This window comes from Phaseolus vulgaris, unplaced genomic scaffold (genome assembly GCF_000499845.2).
Source record: "Phaseolus vulgaris cultivar G19833 unplaced genomic scaffold, P. vulgaris v2.0 scaffold_17, whole genome shotgun sequence".
Classification (NCBI taxonomy): Eukaryota; Viridiplantae; Streptophyta; class Magnoliopsida; order Fabales; family Fabaceae; genus Phaseolus; species Phaseolus vulgaris.
In genome coordinates this window covers 89,506-108,514 of record NW_027174086.1, presented here as the reverse complement: position 1 = coordinate 108,514, position 19,009 = coordinate 89,506, and the positions used below count along the sequence as shown (strand labels likewise).

At 29.1% G+C, this 19,009-nt stretch overlaps 2 protein-coding genes across 5 annotated transcripts; one reads left to right on the top strand and one right to left on the bottom strand.

The window, feature by feature from the left end:
* Positions 1 to 3,968: 3,968 nt before the first annotated feature.
* On the top strand, positions 3,969 to 6,661 carry LOC137817137 (uncharacterized). 4 transcript variants are annotated; one of them, XM_068620375.1, is made up of 3 exons: positions 3,969 to 4,115; positions 4,336 to 4,627; positions 6,463 to 6,661. In XM_068620375.1, exon 2 carries the CDS (start codon positions 4,351 to 4,353, stop codon positions 4,624 to 4,626), a length of 276 nt encoding a protein of 91 aa, XP_068476476.1. In that variant the 5' UTR covers positions 3,969 to 4,115; positions 4,336 to 4,350; the 3' UTR covers position 4,627; positions 6,463 to 6,661. The 4 variants fall into 4 exon arrangements, with proteins under 4 accessions (XP_068476476.1, XP_068476475.1, XP_068476477.1 ...); XM_068620374.1 differs by having other exon boundaries at positions 3,977 to 4,115; positions 4,331 to 4,627; XM_068620376.1 differs by having other exon boundaries at positions 4,110 to 4,170; positions 4,331 to 4,627.
* A 9,280-nt stretch (positions 6,662 to 15,941) lies between these two features.
* On the bottom strand, positions 15,942 to 17,597 carry LOC137817156 (REF/SRPP-like protein At1g67360). Its single transcript, XM_068620406.1, has 3 exons — positions 17,469 to 17,597; positions 17,141 to 17,374; positions 15,942 to 16,612 (listed from the first exon to the last, which is right to left on the bottom strand). The coding sequence occupies exons 1-3, from the start codon at positions 17,484 to 17,486 to the stop codon at positions 16,172 to 16,174; spliced, it is 693 nt and encodes a 230-aa protein (XP_068476507.1). The 5' UTR covers positions 17,487 to 17,597; the 3' UTR covers positions 15,942 to 16,171.
* Positions 17,598 to 19,009: the final 1,412 nt, after the last annotated feature.

The window sequence follows — 19,009 nt, the reverse complement described above, 5'->3', positions numbered from 1 at the left end:
AACATTTTTCATCAAAACGTGAAAGGACCTTGATTATGGTGGGTCTTAGTAAATGTGAAGTCTAATTACGTATATTCTAACATTAATCTCGTGTAATAAATTTAACTTCAAAAAATTACAAAAATTAGTAAGCAAATTATAAATCCAAAAAACTACACTTCTATTTTAAAGTAACAAATACTTCAAGAATCTACCTATAAAATAATACATGTACATCAAATTATAGGAAAAAGAGTACTCAAAGGTGAAATTAATTAAAAATGATAAATTAAAACATTCATGTTTAAAAAGTTCACTTCATTGTAATTTATAATTTTTTTTTAAAAAGGTAGATAATTAAGAATATCAAACGTCAATAAAATAAAATTATAAATATGTATACAAACACATAAGTCATTAATATTTTTTTCAGTTATTTTTTAGTTAGGTATTGTTTGCACTACTTTTGTTAAACCAAGAAAATATAATTTAAACAATCTTATACCAATCGATTGTTTAAAACAATCTAGTGCTTATAGATAAAGATAGTCCAGACAATTCTTGGTTATGATCATAACAAATCATGAGTAGTTTTCATGAACTAATATCTTTATCTTAAAGGGTGTTTATGAGAAAAGACTACATGACTATCATGTGATAAGAAGTTCAAACATAATTAAGTGTGACGTTCATCAAAATATTATACAACAAAAAATAAGAGGCTAAATACAAAACTATATAACAAGACACGTATTCAATTTGAATTAGTAAAATCGTCAAAAGAAGCAACTAACACATTGACTCAAAAATTCCAATAAAGACAGTAACACTATAGTGAAATAAAAAGTAAATTATAGAAAAGATGTTGAATAGAGCTTGAAAACTACTTCAAATTTTTTTCTTCATAATAAGTAGTTCATTAGACACTTTAAAGAGGTTGTATAATAGTTTGAAAAGGTTCCCAAATATTTCAACAAAACATTTATGACAACCAAACAATAGCTTGTGCGAGAGTGATAAAAACAATAATGTAAGACTTTCTAATTTTAAGTTGGTTCACCCTAACTTAGACTATGTATAGTTTTCTTTGGCAACCTGTAAAGGGCTCCAATTATGAAGGGGCTCTAGTTATGAATATGATTACAAATATTTTTACACTACCACTTCTACCTCACTTGAGCACACAAAGTTACTCCTGGATATCCTTTTGTCTTCTTCCCCTGAGATAAAACATGAGTACACAATGTCAACTCTTGAGTGAGTACACAATATCACTCTTGATAATAGAACAAATGTTGTTTTTAAAAGTTACAAAGAAACTCTCATAGGAAGAATACAAATATAATCACTCCTTATTCTAAAGACTAACTTCACATAATGAAGGATTTATAAAAAAAGGTACCTTATCTCTTAAATATGTCTATTTGAAGATCCTTTATCTAAACACTTCAAAGTTTTTGATTCTTTTGTATTGTGGAATAAGCCGAACAAATTCACTATAGAAGTGTCTACCAACAAAAATGTTAATAGGATAATAGAGATGAGATTTCAAATGTAAATGGTAGAAGATAAACAAATGAAGAATAAGAAAAAAACACATATAGAAATAATGTGAAGTGAAGTGTTAATGAACTTCCATCTACATCCATGACAAAATTCATTATGCTTATAGAAAGTTTCTCTCTTAGTGAACTCTTGAAACTCTCACAATTTTATGTCTTTATCGTTGAATTCAATCTCCAATAACTAGATAAATCCAAGCAATGAAAGAACTTGTTGCCTGACAAAATCTTCAAAATCATATGAGAGGGATTATGATTTCTTGACACCTTCATCATCTTTATAGATCCTCAAGAAATATCCTCTCTTACGAAGTGAAACTTGATATTTGTGTTTTGTTCTTCATGGTAAACTTAATTCTTGGATAAACCATTGTTTACATCACAAAACCAATAATGTTTGTGTATGAAATACCTTTCATATAACTTTATTCCTTTATCCTTAGGAACTATTCATTACTATGCTTGTAGTGTGAAACAAAAGGTGTGGAAATAGGATTCAAGTTTGTCGTTCCAAATGTGTCAAAGATGTTTTTGAGATAAATCTTTTGAGACACATATATATGCTAAAAAGATAGGCCAAGTTCAAGAGGGGAGGGGGGTTTGAATTGAACTTTCAAAATTTTCTTGAAAAAGAGTTTAGAATAAAGTTCTTAGAATAATCAACCGATTAAAATATTTCCATAATGCAAATCAACATGTTAAAAATTTAATTTCAGTTCAAAAACAAAAAAAAAAATAATCAATTAAATTTCACCAGATAAAAATTCAACTTGTTAAAATTTAAATTAACCAAGAACTATTCAAGATTAAAATGCAGAAATTGAAATATAGAGAGATAGAAGATCACACAATGACTTTTACATTGGTTCACTCTCCCACAAGAACAACATCTAGTTTCTTAGCCACAACAACCGAGGTTTAACTAAACACAAATCTTTACTATATAAAAACTACAAGAATATAACTCTTCAACCCTACAAAAGTATTTTACCCACAAGTAATACGCGATTACCTTAAAAAAATTAGAAACCCTATATAATCAGCATTACAAAAGTGAGAAGAATTAAAGGAACAACACTTGAGTTTGAGTTTACACATAACACACAAGTTCTAAATTTTAGAAATTCTTCTTCAAACAAGACTATATGATCTAAGATTTAAAAAAAAAAGTGTTTTAAAAACTATTTTTTTGCATATAAGTATTTCTCTCACAAAGTAGTAATAATTCACTCAAAAAGTTTTTTAAAAATTACCCAAAAAACATAAAAAAAAAAACACAATTTTATGAAAAACTGAACTATCAGTTTTAATAGATTAAAAATTCTATTTAATCTATTGATTTCACTTAAAGTGAAAACAATGGATTAGTCTCCTTAATTTTTATAGAGGCAAAGTATTTACTAATTTCTTTCATTAAATTTTAAAAATATATGCACTATACATACTTTGTAATTATTTTGTATTAATTTTTAAAAATAAACTATATTAGACAACACCTTTTTCTTTTTCTTTGTTGAGTTTTAAAAGTAAAAATATGTACTTCACCTCAGAAACACAGCACACCCAATTCTTCCTTCTAAGAGGGCATTCTTCAATGCATCCACTTTGCTGTCTTGTACTTATGTTGGCATATTCAATAACATACTATTCTTTGTTAATAAAATCATTAATTGCAATATCAACCTGGAATAAATTTAAAAGATTTGTTTAAAAATTATTGAGTACTGATAATATACTTGAAAATATATCATACTTGCTTACCTCCTTTGTAATTTCTATTAAACAAGTGTGCGAACTGATAAATCTTTTAATAAATGAATTAATACTCTTTTATGTTTCAGTAGTTTCCCTAATGAAATAAAATTAGAGTAAATCTTGCTTATCTTTAATAGGAAAAAAAATGGTGGAAAGGGTTAAAGGGGTAACCAGGTGGAATGTAAAGAATAGAATTTAAGATTAATAATATTTTTAGATAAAAAAAATATATTGGGTAATAACAATAAAAATAAAGGAAGGGAGTGTCTAGGAAAGTGTAAATAGTAAAACCCCTGAAATTGTTGAGCTTAAAAGGTGGGCCTAATGGACTTAGGAACGTTGGGCCGAGGTTCTTTCTTAAAGGACTAATTCTTTCTGCACCCCATGAATTGTGACCTGTATCTGATACAGTTTTTAATTTCTAAAATTGTCCTCAAGAATTGAAAAACATATCTATTCTAGAAAAGTAAATTCAGAATATATTTTTATATTCTAAAAATAAAATTTTAGAATTGATTTTTTAATTTTTTTTTTAAATTACGAAATACAAAAAAATACATTACAAAAGAAATTTTGAAAAATAAAATCTGGAAGCGTATTTCAGAAAAAAAGAATTCCAGAATTTTGATCCATACTCCTTTTATATGTAAAGGCGTTTTTGTCATTTAACTTAAACATTGAGTGCATATCACAATTAATCGGGTGCAGGAAGTAAATAAAAACCAGCAAAGTGAAAAACAAAAATTCACGAGTGGATTTAGCGAGTTTAAAAGGCAGCAGGGAAGCTTAGCCCCTTTCATTTGGTGCTGATCGGAACAGGTAACGTTGCAAACGCTTTCTCACACTCAATTCTCGCGTTTCAACCATTTCAATTGTACTTTTAGTATTCTTAAATGCTTCGTATATTTTTTCGAAAGGTTCCAGATTCGTGGATTTAATTGTTGTAATTACGTTTATCCTCCTAATCATTCGTCACGGTTCGCTTTGGTAATTTAGGGTTTGTAACAGATTTAATTTTGTTTTTCTATTGGAAGGGAAGAGAAGAGAGGGAAAAATGGGTTTCATCATGGAATTTGCGGAGAACTTGGTATTGAAGTTGATGGAGGACCCGAAGGAAAGAGATCGGAGGTTCAGGGAGCACGTTTATAGAGTGAAGGACAGGTGCGCGAAGACGAAGGAGATGTGGAGCTACCCCATGCGACCCTATGGTTTCTGGACATTCGAACGCCACAATTCTCAGCTTGCATGGGATGCCCAAATTAGCCAAGTTGCTGGTAGGAGGGACCCTTATGATGATCTCCTCCAACATTTCTCCGCTCCACCTAAATGAGGTATTATTCTTGAAAACCCTAACCTCCAAGTATGCAGCAGCTCTCAAATCTTAATGCAAAAGTGAATTTTGTTTTAGTTTTTTTTAATGTTCGATTCCTTTTGTTTGATTAGATTTTGTTTTTGCTGGTGGGTTACTATATAGAGGTTATGTTAGTACTTCGAGGCTGATGTTGTAATACCATACGTGCTCTTATTAGTTATGAATGCATTGTGTTTTTGGTGTGCAACTAGAGATTCAATGTTTTTTCAAACCTTTGGGTTGGGATTCTGGAGTTGGTTAGAAGGAGAGTTGATTGGGAAACTCTGCACCAATCTGTTATATATGTAACATGAGAAACTTGGTTTTTAGTAATGAAGCCTGAGGGGCAATGATTTATCTTGGTTTTAAATTAGTTCCTTACAGTGCGAGTCTCTTTTATTACATTTAAAAGTCAGCTTCTGATATTCCTTTAAAAACCGAAGTCAGTGGGAGACTTTTAATCACCAGCTATGTTTGCTTCTCTGGGATTCTATAGGGACTATTATTTTGGTCAATTTCAGAACCCTAAACACGAACTTCACCTTCAGGAACAAATTGAAGAGCTGATGTCATGATTCATGCATTTTGTCGATTATATAGTACTAGATGGAGAGTTGAGAGAGAAAACGAATGGAAATGTAGAGATGTGGAGACATGCTTTGAGAACATAGGAATTTTGTATAAGTAGATGTTAAACATAGTATGTGAAATGTATGTTTAGCAAAAGATACACCGGTTTGAGCCTTATAGTTAAAATGGGAGGCCATACCATACGTCACATAATTTAAGTGGCTTGGAACCACAGTACTTCATGATGAGAAAATAGAGAAAAAGATAAGCCATACAATTCAAACGGTTGAGTGAAATGAAGTAGTGCTGTATTATTATTAGTGATAGAAAAAGTACCACTGAAGATTAAAGGAAAATCTTACTGCATAACTATAAGAATTGTTTAGTCATATGGTATTGAAGAGTAAACAAACTATTTGGTCCCTATATTTGTAGGACGTTGTCACATTATTAGTCCCTAAACTACATGAAATGATGAAAGTAAAAGAGAGTCTCTGAAAGTGTAAATCAGCAATCAAATTTGTATAAAATTAAAAAATAATGTGACTGAGGTGACAGTATTAACATTTATTTAGAGACTAGAATGATGGTAACTATGTAAGTTTAGGAATTTATTTAACAACATCTTAGTTTGAAGGACTAATGTGACGGTGTCTTCCACTTTCAAGGACCAAAGTAACCATTTTCTTAGAACTGAATATTAGTGAGTAAAAAATGCCAACAAGGAAATAAGCATGGTAGTGCAAATATGAAAATATTATAGTATATGAGTGGACACACTAAATAATATATATATATATATATATATATATATATATATATATATATATATATATATGGTTAAAAATGATTGCATTAGAGAGGGATGTGGTCAATCTTACCTTGGGTAGTAGGGCCTTGTGTAGAGAAGACTTGTAAATACCGTAATAAGCATAGTGCATTATTAGATGAAGGGTAGTGCAATATTTGAGGTAGAGGAAATTATGGAACTTAAAACAAAAACACTATAGGTCGAACCATGAAGAAAGTTTAGATTTAAATGGTTCATCATTAGATATGGTGTAAATTTGAACATTATCTTGTAGGAAAAACACCTTTGTTGTTCCTTTGAATTTATTGCTCTTTTTTTGAATTTTTTCTATTATAGTCTTTTGAAATTGTGATTAGGTCCGTTCTTATTTAGAATTGCAGTACCTACCAACCACTGTCTTATCTAATCATATTTTGTATTCTTTATTGATGCAGTTTTGCTGACCTTGGCTGTAGCATTATTGGTGGAAAAGGATGAATTTGTTGTAATTTCCTCTTTTATAACATACTGGTCTGTTATTTTAAATAAATGTTCCATATAACTATGGTGCTGGAAGGATTTTTTTCCCATGAGATTCTTGCACTATTTTGCAGTTTCTGGCAATATTTCTATTTTATCAATTTTCATCTCTCACTGTTTAGTGGTCTATTTTTTCTTAATAGAATTCAACTATAGGTCAGGTTTGCAATGGGAGTGGATTGTCTAATGTAGTGCTGTGAATGTTACTCTGTTACTATTTAGTTTACAGCGGTTAGATTCGTGTAGTGCATTGAATTTTGACATAAATCTTTTTTAACTAAAAGGATATTTGTTTAGCTTGTATCTCCTTCAACTCCTGAATCTTCATGTTTCCCCATGTTACCTTGAAAGAGTTCCCTGTCCGCTGACTGACTTTGTGGTATCAACATTCCAGTTCAGAGTGGTACATGCTAGTTGGTAAATGTTGGTGCGTTGTATTTGAGTAAAAGTGTTATATAAGGAAAAATTAGAAACAAACGGGCAAAGCGGATTGGGGACAAGAAATGGAAGAAACAATGCCACAATCCCTAAGGATTGATGAGTTGGGGAGGATTTTCCATCAATTAGCACAATTGGCAACTTGTTTCCTGTGGGAGGACGACCACCTTCATCGCCAGTACCTACCATAATTCAAGTAAAGAAACAAAAGTGAAAATAGGATCTCACTAATGTGTGGTCTTTGCCTTTTACTATTCTTGATCCTCTTTAGTCCTTTAGTGAAACCTCCTAAATTAAAATCCAGAAAGTATTAAATGGAAAACATGCAATGAGTTTCAAGCTCAACTCGGAAAGACAAAATTGGAAGACAAGAATAGAGCAATACAAACCAAGTAACTAAAATTTCAAACTTTTGTATTTAGAACTAGTGTTTTCAAGAGACAAGTTGGATTGGAAGCGTATGTATGAAAATGAAAGAACCAAGCGGTGTGTAGAAGGACTTCTTATTGAGGGGAACTTTTTCTTTCCTTTTAACAAATTTTTGAGCTTTGTATTTCCTTCAACTCCGGAATCTTTCGTGTTTCCCCACGTTGACCTTGAAAGTGTTCTCTGTCCACTGGCTTTTTGGTATCGACATTCCAATTCAGAATGGCACAGCACATGCTAGTTGGAAAATCTTTGTGCGTTGTATTAGTACAAGACTTGAGCATATGATCTCTTGAGTGAATCTTAAATTCAGTATCTCAAACTTCAACGAAAAATTTGAAACAAAAGGGAAATGTGGATTGAGGAAAACGAAGGAAAGAAACAACGCCACAATCCCTTAAATTTGATAAGTTGAGGAGGATTAGTCACAAATTGTACGAATTCTTTGATAAGATCCTAGAGTTCTGCACAAGAATTAAGTCAAACTAATTTTCTTACAATTTTAAGTTAAATTTCATTATCCAAGTTCTACCACAATGTTAGAAAGTTTCTCCCATTTGGAGGCTTGGATTTTCTCGCCTCATCCCATTAGGAATTAAATTATCCACTTGAAAATAATTTTCACTAAAATTTAATTATCCATTAGAATGAAGCCACACTAACCACTATAAGGCAAATCTTCTTACACCCAATCATTTTTAACCTGCACCCAACATATATTTTTAATTTCCAAAAATATCCTTTATTCCAAAAATAAAAATTCAGAATTGAAAATAATATATTTTGGAAAAATAAATCTGGAAGAGGTTATTGAGTTTTGGAAATAAAAATCCAGAAACAAAAATCAAAATTCTATTCTGGATAAAAAAAAATTTGGAATTGAAAATAATACATTTTAGAAAAGAAGATCCGGAAGAGTGATTATTGTGTTTTGGAAATAAAAATCTGGAAATAAAAATGAAAAGCCCATTTTGGATAGGAAAATCCGTAATACAAAAAATTCGTTTTGGAAAAAAATCTAGAACACATATTTCGGAAAAGGGAGAGTCTAGAAGGTATTTTTATATACACCTCATTTTTTTAAGGACATTTTTGTCTTTCCGCTGGAATCGGGTGCAGTGGTATGGTGCATGGTGCAGGAAGCAATTGCCCCACTATAATTGCTTGGAAGCCTATGAAACATAAAAACAGAACTGACCCAAAACATATCAATAGTCAAACAAACTTATGAGTTTTTTTATTGTATTGGTTTTTCTTGACGATTTTGTATTTAATTAAATTATGTAATTCGAAAAGTAATCATATATGTGAAAAAAGGTTACCGGATTATATAATCCGGAAGGTAATTACAAATTTAAAAAATGATTTTCAGATTACATAATCCAGAATATTATAGAAGAGCATTTTCGAAAATTTGAAAATTTATGGAAGTGAAAGAAGAAGGTAAGAAGGTGGAGGAAGAAATCGTCTTAGTCAATTTTGCTTATTTTCTTAATTGTTCCTTTTTAATTTTTTTTTCACATCTACGTTTTCTTTTCTCACTTTGAATCCAAGTTAACTTGGTATTTATCGTAATGTTATAACCTTTAATTATTTAATGATATTCTTTTCACGAACATGGGTCTATTTTTTTTTATGATCATAAGTTTATGCTTCTTCCACGTTTTTTTTAAACCAACAAATTATGTAAACACATTAAACTGTCTTTTCGAATAATAATATTCAGCAATCGTTGAAGGATAATTTATTTTTGAATAGTTGGAAAAAAATGTTGCATCATGACACAGACTGCAACTTTAAAGGTAAATTAAGAGAAACCTTTGATATGTAGTTTATTTTCCTAAAGTTTAGGTTGCATGTTGCAACAAAGACTCTTCAAAAAGGTGTATCTATATAGGGCAGCATTTGTGAAGGGTGCCAAAGAGAGGGAAAGGAAGGGAAGGATTAGATGCAAGAAGAACAAACTAAAATCTTGATAAAGCAGCTTTCACCAGATTTGTAGAAGAGAAGCTAGTTATAGCAAGTGGGGAAATAAATCAAAATTCACTCCCAAATATAGATGCAAATAATTATTATTTAATGCATTACTCACACGGTTAAATAAATGGTAATATCGAGCTGTACATAAATATAAAAAACTTAATATTATGTATGAATGATGAATTTTAAAAATTTCAAATAATTTTAAAATTTATAATTACTTTGATTTGTTTTTATTTTAGTTTTTAAATATTTTTTGTGTACATTAAATTATTTTTTAACTTTTTTAATTCAAAGAGCGGAATTAAATTTGTACTTAATGTTAAAAAAATGAAATATTTAATATTAGCATTTATAAAAAAAATGTCATATTTTTAAAAATATAAAAATTTAAATAGTATGATATGTTTAATAATTTGAAATGAAATATACCATAAGGAAGAGTTGAATTGTTATTTAAGATTTTCAAAAAAATTTACGAACAATGTCTAATAAACGTGAATGGACAAAGTTTAAAACTTGAGAAACGTATTATCAAATAGGTTTTTGTAAGAGAAATATCTGAGAGGCTCGTCAAATGCAAATTCAAAAGTTTGATAGATGTGTAGTAAAAAACGTTTTTCAAAATCTTGTTTGTAAATTTCATTATTCTTTTAGTTGTAAAATAATAATATGCGATTTATAAAGATAAGAGTTAAGGGAGATTTATAAAAAAAAAATATCTTTTTTATTGATTTGTCTGAAAATCTAAACTACATCTAGATCTTGATTAACATGATCAAGTTCCATTAGCAAACTAACACTACAAAATACAAAAATATTATTTGGAGTCAGTTACTTCTGGATAAACACAAAATATTATTTGGATTGCAACCGCTTTAACTAAACATAAAGTGTTGTTTGGAATTTAACCAATTTTAGTTAATCATAGAGTATTGTTTTGAACACACTACCATTCTTTGACTAAAACTTGAGTATGTTTTGGACTAAGCCACTCCTGGATAAACTCTTTGTTTACAGAAAGGGTGTAATCTAAACGGTCATATGTTTCTTAACTAAAATAGGATAATGTCCAACAAAGACGAATGCAATATGATAAGCCCTTTTAGGTTGGTAATGAACAAAATAGTATTTTTGCTCACAAACTAAAAGCTAAAAAGGATTGCTAAAAATTACTAAAGCTTTGTTATCATTCTCATTATAAGAGTTTCATCGGCATCATTAACATTTCTTCTTCTCATTCTTCAAATATATCTTCTTCATATAGATGTTGAGAAGAAAATAGTCTTCACAAATCCTTTAGAGTTGTTGTGAGGTCTTGCGAAGTTCTTATTCTTTGTCTTGTGTTTATTCATATTCAAGCTTGTAGATGCATTAAATGCTTTTCATGTAACATTAGATGCATATATCTTCTTTATACAACTTTTTTTACACGTGACATGATGTATTGAATCTAGGTCAAGCAGCACTTTTACAAACTTGAGCAAAGCATAGAGCCTGACGTATCTAATTTTTTTTGTAGGATTGACATTCTGCCTTTTCAGAAAAGTTGTTTGCATGAAGAACCGTTAAGTGCATTCTTCAAGAGATTGATATGGACATCTCATTACAAAATTCTCTTATAAGACACACAGAGACGAGCATTCTCTACAAGCATAGAATAAGTATCTATAAATATTTAGAGTGTACTATAAATACTTCAGATTATGTACACTTATTATTTTTCGGAGTGAAAATTTACAAAAAAAAAATATATAAGCAAAATGCTTGCATCTGTGTAAGCAAAAACTTATCAGACAAAAGCATATAAGCAAAACGCCAGAGTCCGTCCAAATAAAAATTTATGAGGCAAAACATTGCAAATCACTTTTGTTTGTTCAAATAAAAAACGAAACATATAAGAAGAACATTTGTGTTTATTCAACCAGCGAAGCACTTGTGTCGATCGAAAGCTGATACTTACAAAAATATATTTTACACTTTGTTGTTAAGTGGATAATTCAAACAAAATATACTATGAGTTGAGCTTTTTGTTGTAACAATTTCAATCATTTTATTATTTTAAAGTTCTCAATGAAATTTTATTTTTTAAAATGTAACAATTTAACTGCTTTCATCAAATCTTCATATGCTATGTGTGTTTCTGACACTGTCACAAAATTTTAGATTATATAACGAACACACCTGTTAAATCATTACTTTTGATATTTTATCATTATAACAAAAAAAAAACTACTTTTGATATTCTTATCGATATTAAAAAACCTAAGAATCTTAAAAATAGTGAAGGGATATGAAAAAACACTTACAATAGTAAACCGAAGTAGACTATTAAGCCAAAATAGAAGAAAGAGAGAAAAAAAAGACACAACATAAATTGGAGAAAACAAATAAAAAAATTCAAATTCTTATTTACATAATCAAATTTTAAATTCTAATTTTTTTTAGTAATACTTTCATTAGTTTATAAAAGTTTTATTTTTTTTATAAATTCTTTATTCAAATAAAAAATTTACTATAAATATTTTATTTCATAAATAAAATGTTATTTTAAAATTATTTATCCAAATAAGAGTACTTATTTTAAATAATAATTTTTAATTTGAATAAATTAATTGAAACTTACTTATACTTCAGTTACTAAACTTAGATATTTTTTTCTTAAATTTAAATTCGAAGAGATATTTTAATTAAAGTAAACTATTGAATATGTATCCAAATCTAATACTTCTCCCTTTCTAAACTAATAGTCCTTTTAGTTTTTTGTTTATGAAAATTGTACTTACAATATATAACATTTACCAACTTTTTAATTTTAAAACAAATACTTATATTCGTCATTATATATATTTAAAAGTAATATATTAACTAAAATTTAAATAAAATTTATGAAATGTAAAAAGTTAAAATTAAAATATAAATAGAAAAAAAAATTATAAAAAATTTGAAATGATTTAATTATTATATCAACAATAACAATGTAAGAAAATTATACTGCTACTGAATTTAATATTGTCTTGTGAAAATAGAAAAGCATTCATTTAATATAAAAAAAATATATGCGATTAAGTTATTAATTTATTATATATTTAATATAAGTATAAATATAAATAAAATAAGACACGTGAAATTTATTTTACTGATAACTTTAAAAAAATATTTGTTTTAAATTAGAGAGAATATGAGTATATAATTTAATACCAGATGTATATAATTTTCTTTTATTTTGTTTCAAATAGTATTAATTGAAACTTTATTTTAACAATATTCCAATATATATGTATGTATACAAGAATAATTATAGAATAATTATTAAAGTATCACTTATACTAGAAAATATAAAATAATAGTTAAAAATTTATTAAATTACTTTTAATTAAACTTATATTAATTAAAATAAAATATTAAAAAGACTATATGGTATCGTATTAATGAATCATTTCTTCCAGCTCTGTACCATCGTCCTCCACCTTCATACTTTTGGTGAAAAAAGTTAGATTTATCATTAATGAAATTAAAAATTAAGTTAAATTCCTGAACCCTTCATAATTTTGTTATAGTGTAAATATTATTCTGAAATATTTTCGAATTGTAGAATTGAAAACTAACTTTGTGTTCCAAATTTTATAATTTAAAATTTCTATGAATTATATAATTCAGAAATTCAAAATTAAACCTAAAATATTTACATAACAGTACTTCTTGACTTACAACCATTATAAAGTTGAAGAAGAAAGTATGGAAGTGAAGGAAAAGAACAGCCATTAATAAAAACTTCAAAACCGAGGACGTCACGTGTAAACTTTATCGTGAAATATTATATAACATAGTAATTGGCACCAATTATTTATTTCCAGTTCACTTTCCCAATACATTAAAGTATCTTCATTGCATTGTTGATTTCTATATGTATAACCAACACATTGAAGTAGGACCTTTTCTCAATATACATTTATCACTCCTGCTCTGCCAATACCTATTGAAACTAACAAAGACAATAAATTAAATAGTATTAAATAATTTTAAAATAATGATAGTAATAATAACAATAATAATTATAGCTATTAATAATAAACATTCTTCTATGCCTAAACGATATCACATTATTAATAAGAAAACTATATTGTTTATTTTTATTTGTCATTTTTTAAATTTTAATATAGCTTAATTTCTTTTAAATCCTTAACTGAGAAAAATAGTAATGATAATAGAATGAGAAAATGTAATAACTTGTAAATATGCATTAAAGTAATAAAACCGAAAGATGTACAATATATAACCCACCAAAAATTGCATTAAGAATAGAAAAATTCAATGATTTCATTTTTCTTAGTAATTGTTTTTAAAATAACTATCTTAAAGGAACTAAGAACACCTCCTTGGAGATAGATGCTTACAAAATATACATAGTTGGTTAAAGCAACTTTATCATGGGAAGATATTGATATGATAATAAAAATTGCTTAAATTTTTTTGAGTTGTTTAGATAAATATTTATTGTTTGCAAATAAAAAAAATATTATTTATCAATTTATCTATGAGTCCAACAAAGAATAATAAATGAATAAATAAGAAGGGATAATAATATATAAATAAAAATTAACAGGGGAAATAGAAAAAAAAAATCACAAATCGATTGGATAAAAAATGAAAAAACCACTAAATTAACAAAAGCCAAAATTCAAATTCAAATCATGAAAGAAAAAAAAAATCAAATAAATTGTAGAAGATTTCAATCAGGACCTTAAACATTTTCATCTGAACCTTGGACGCTTCAATCCGGACACGTTATGATCTATACCCCAAATAATTCAATATGAACCTTACAAAGTTAGATTTGATAATTGGACAACTAGATTTGGATTAACAAATATTTTTATATAATCAAATTTAAATAAAAATATAAAATAATGAATTCATTGAAGTTTTTTAATTTTTTTTATTAAAATAAAATTGATTGAAAGTTAGTTTAAATAAAATTTATATTTTGTATTTTCAAAATCATTAATATGAGTTAGTATCAGTTATAAATGTAAAGATCTAGAAAATAACTTTAGAGTAGAAGTGATATATTTTAAATGACACCTGAATATTTTATTATTAAAATGAAAAGAATATATAAATAAAAACTTTAGTTATTTAGGTTTTGAACTTGTAGATCTGATTCGATATAAGCTTACACATGTGACCCTTTTATTTTTAGGATTAGTCTTTTTTAGCTCAGAGTTCTAGTGATATAGTTACATTTTTTTTATCAGGACTTTGTGGTGCAGGTTAAGCTACTCTTGAAACTTTGGGTAGGTTTGAAGCTCTTAATGAGCATCTGCTCAAGTAAAGGTAAGGGAAGCTAGTTCAAATTACCAATAGAACTCTAGACTAGAAGATCTGGATGTGGAGGTGACGTAGTCACCAGTTTCAAAATTTTCTTGCAGGATTTGTTGTTTTTGTGTAGATTTTAGTTGTTTGAGATTGAAATGTGAAATTGTAGATATAAAGTAGATGTTGTAGAATGTATGAGTTTGGAATTGAATGAGTTAATGAATGAATTGAATAGTTTGTTGAATAAGTTCAAATGGAAGGTTTGATGAGAATTGATTGTTTGATTTTAAAATGATTTTGGTTTAGAAATAATATATATATGTATAGATTGACATAATAGTTCAATAACTCAATGAGAGTGTTTGTATAACTATGTGCAGGAATTGTCAATGTAATGTCTAGATTTATAAATTTATCAATTGAATTAAATGTTAGTTTAGAATTTAACAATTATAACAAGTTTAGATAGATATATTATGGGAATCAAGTGATTATATTATTACATAAATGCTCTGATCATATTACAGAATACTCCTATTTATATGCATGATATTCAAATTTTATGAAAAGATACTATAATATGCCACATTAAAACCTGAAGAAATCAGCGTCAAGGATACAAGCCCATGAAAACTTATAAATAGATGACCACTCACAGAGAGTAAACTCAACTCGAACTTTAACACTATATTCACTGTATACACAAAATTTGATGCTCTTACTAACTTGAGCATCAGATAATTTTCTGCAGGTGGAACCCCCCTCAATCCTTAAAAGCTGAATCACTAGAGTTTGAAGGAAGACCATTAGAAGCCCACCCGGATTTCGACATACCTCATCTCGACAAGAACAATATGTATATGTGTATATAAGCAATGATAAAATAGAAAATTTTATAATATTTTATTAAGATTTATTATATTTTTTATTTTCCAAAATAATCTTAAACAGAAAGATAAAAGTATTATGTAAAATGATTAATTTTTGCGTTCAAATAAATGTATGATACTTTTGAGACTTCCATTTTTTTTCTTACATTGAAATTATAAATTTATAAATTATTTATTTTGTTAACATTCTATTTATATTTATTTTTATAAAAAGGTGGCGTACGTGAAAGAATATTTTTGCTTGAAATAAATATGGGGTGGAGAGTGTTAGTGAGAACTCCCGAGTTCCAATAGTAAGTTAACGAGCACTCTCAGTTCGCCCAAAACGACAACCGAGATAATTATGAGAAACTAAACAACTTCAATTTGGTGAACATTTAACGCAACCATTCACATAATCACATAATGTTCTTCTTGGGATTGGTTAACATTCACACCCCACACAGTCTCAACCATTTCTTACACTTCCATTCACACCCACATTGCCCTCAAACTCCAACAAACACTAGACAGAACCAGATTTTATAAAGAAAATAGCTACCTACTACAGTAGTGGTAGTTCTAGTATTACTCAATAAGAATCCTCTCCCTCAGAACCTGCTTCATCTTCATTCAGTTTGCCTTCTCCCTGCTTAAACGCCTTGGCTATGTCATCAATTGGAATCAGGGGCAAATACCCTAACACACCACCACCCCTTTTACTCATTCCCTTCACCACATTGTTGTACTTTTCTGACCAGTGTGCAGCACTAGGTACTGCCATTTCTGCCACTGCATGGAATGGTGGATAGTGGTTCAGACCACCCCACAATTTCACCGAACCAGACACCACAATTTTCTTTGACTCTGTTGCAACATACTGTGCTGCTGCTCGTGCCCCTCCATATTGAGCCTCACTCACTACTTTTTCTGCCTTGTTTGTCATTTCCTGGACCAAGCAATTCACTTGGCTTGCAACTTGTTTAACTAAAGAAGGTGCATGCTCATCGAATTTGTGGGTTGATTCATCCACCTGCCACATTCATGTAACAATTAGTTCACCCAAAAAGGATCGCTTAGCTAGTAGCAATTTCCCAATTCATTCAAATATCTACAGTGGAATTTCAACTATGTTCATACAAGGACATGCAAAATTCACATAAATTCAGTTCATTTTTGTGTTCCCATGTACCATAATCAAATTGCATGATAGGATCAGAGTATTTCCAGGGTAAGAATGAAAAACAAAAAATCTACAGTATGCATGCATATATAATAGGTTCCATATAACATAGGAACATAAGGGTGTTATTCGTCCTGGTGTTCCTATAGTATTCATAACAAGAGTGTTATTGCCACGATTTACAAGGCAATTTTCACCAATTGAAATAGATCTTGATCTGGAAAAAAAAGAGAAAAATATAGTCAGAAACAAAATTCACCATTACAAACAGAGGACAAATTGTTTACAAAAGCTTCTCCGGATTAGGTTGAAGGTACATTAACATCAACAACAACAAACAAATCCAGAAACAAAACCAAAAATAAGAAAAGGAGAAACCTTATTGTCCACAAAAAGGAGAAGACGGTTTGGTACACCCTTGAATTTGTGGTAGACAGGACCCAGAACGGTAGTTACAGTATCTTCGACGGTTCCAACAGCAGATCTCAAAGGTCCTGAATTTTGCTTTGCGAAGTCGTAGAGATTCGAAATACACACAAAGCCTTTAATGGCCGCAATCCTAACAAACCCAAGATGTTTCAGTTCTTCGAGACCCTTGTGCTCCACATTCCTCTGCACAAACAACATTCACGTATTGTATGTGATCTCCGCAAAAAGATTGAAAAACCGAAATTGAGAAAGAAAAAAAAAGGAGAATATTGCAAACCTCTGTGGTGGTGGCCATTGTTTTCTCCGTCTTGGAACTTGCAGGTTAGTTGTTGCTGAAATATAACAGCACTCTCACTGGAGCCTTGATTTATAGTAGCAAATGGGAATCACATGGAGTTATATTAACCTAATCAAATCGAATAATTAAATTATTCTATAGTAATTGATTTCGTATTAACCTCGAAATATTAAAAGAGAAAATAGATACTACCTCGAAATATTAAAAGAGTACATAGATACTTGCTCAGAAATATTAAGAGTGCATAGATACTGCTAAATCGTATATAGCATACACTATATCTTATGTCTTCATAGCCATATAGTATATCCAGTAGAATCAGATCTGGTTGCTTTTGTTTCTAAAATACTTGGTGTAGAACAAACTCCGCAAATAGTAAACCGAAGATTTTTAAAAAATTATTAATTTTTTTAAAAGGTTATCTAGCTTTGTAATATTTAATTTTAAAGTAATGTTTAATATTATTTTTAATAGATGTATTAAAAAAATAATGATCTTTAAATTATACGCAATTAATTTGATAATGATAGAATTTATGATTAGTGTCCACCTAATTAGCTTGTAGGTTGGAGAGTAAATATCCATACACTTGTATATATTTTCTAGAAATAGAGTGATCATAAGAGAATAAGGAATTACCATTTTTCTTACCATCTTCTTATATACCATTTTTTTCATATGGTATCGTAGTACGTGTTCTGACAACCTCTCCATTTTTATCCGCTAAATAAGAAATCATGTCTGGCAAAGAAGGCACCGAGTCCGATGAGCAATTCGCAAAGACTGATTACTCGCTCAACAATAATGGTAAAAGTGATGTGTTTATAAACGCTGCAGGTCTGTTTGCCCATAACTCGTCTATTGATTCTACTACTACGAAACCATGGATTTTAGATAGCGGAACAACTGATCACATTGCATCGCTGCAAGTCTGTTTGCCCATAACTCGTCTATTGATTCTACTACTACGAAACCATAGATTTTGGATAGCGGAGCAACCGATCACATTGCATGTGATTCACAATTTTCACACACACTTCATCATCATTTATTCCAAATGTTAATTTGTCCACAGACTCAACTGCAACCATCTCATCTACGAGCACGATTAAATTCAATGGCAATATCTTTGCGTTCTTTCTTTTAATTTAAATCTCATGTTCGTTAGTGAGATAAACAGTTCACTAAATTTGTTGTGTCGTTCTTTTCCACATGATTGCGTTTTGCAGGACTTGGCTACGAGGAGGATGATTGACTCGGATAAATAATATGCAGACTTATACTACATGTCCCTTCTTCTTATTAATCACAAATCTAAAATCTGAAAAATCCTAAATCACAAATCTGAAAACCAACGTCTCTTAGAATCATTCATTACATTTACATAAAATCAATTTCAGGCATCTATTAAAACCATCTGCATTGACAATGGATTGGAATTTATTTAAATGTGTAATTTTTTTCTCAAAAAAGTATTGAATGTCAACGCACTTGGATCTACACTCCTCAACAAAATATGG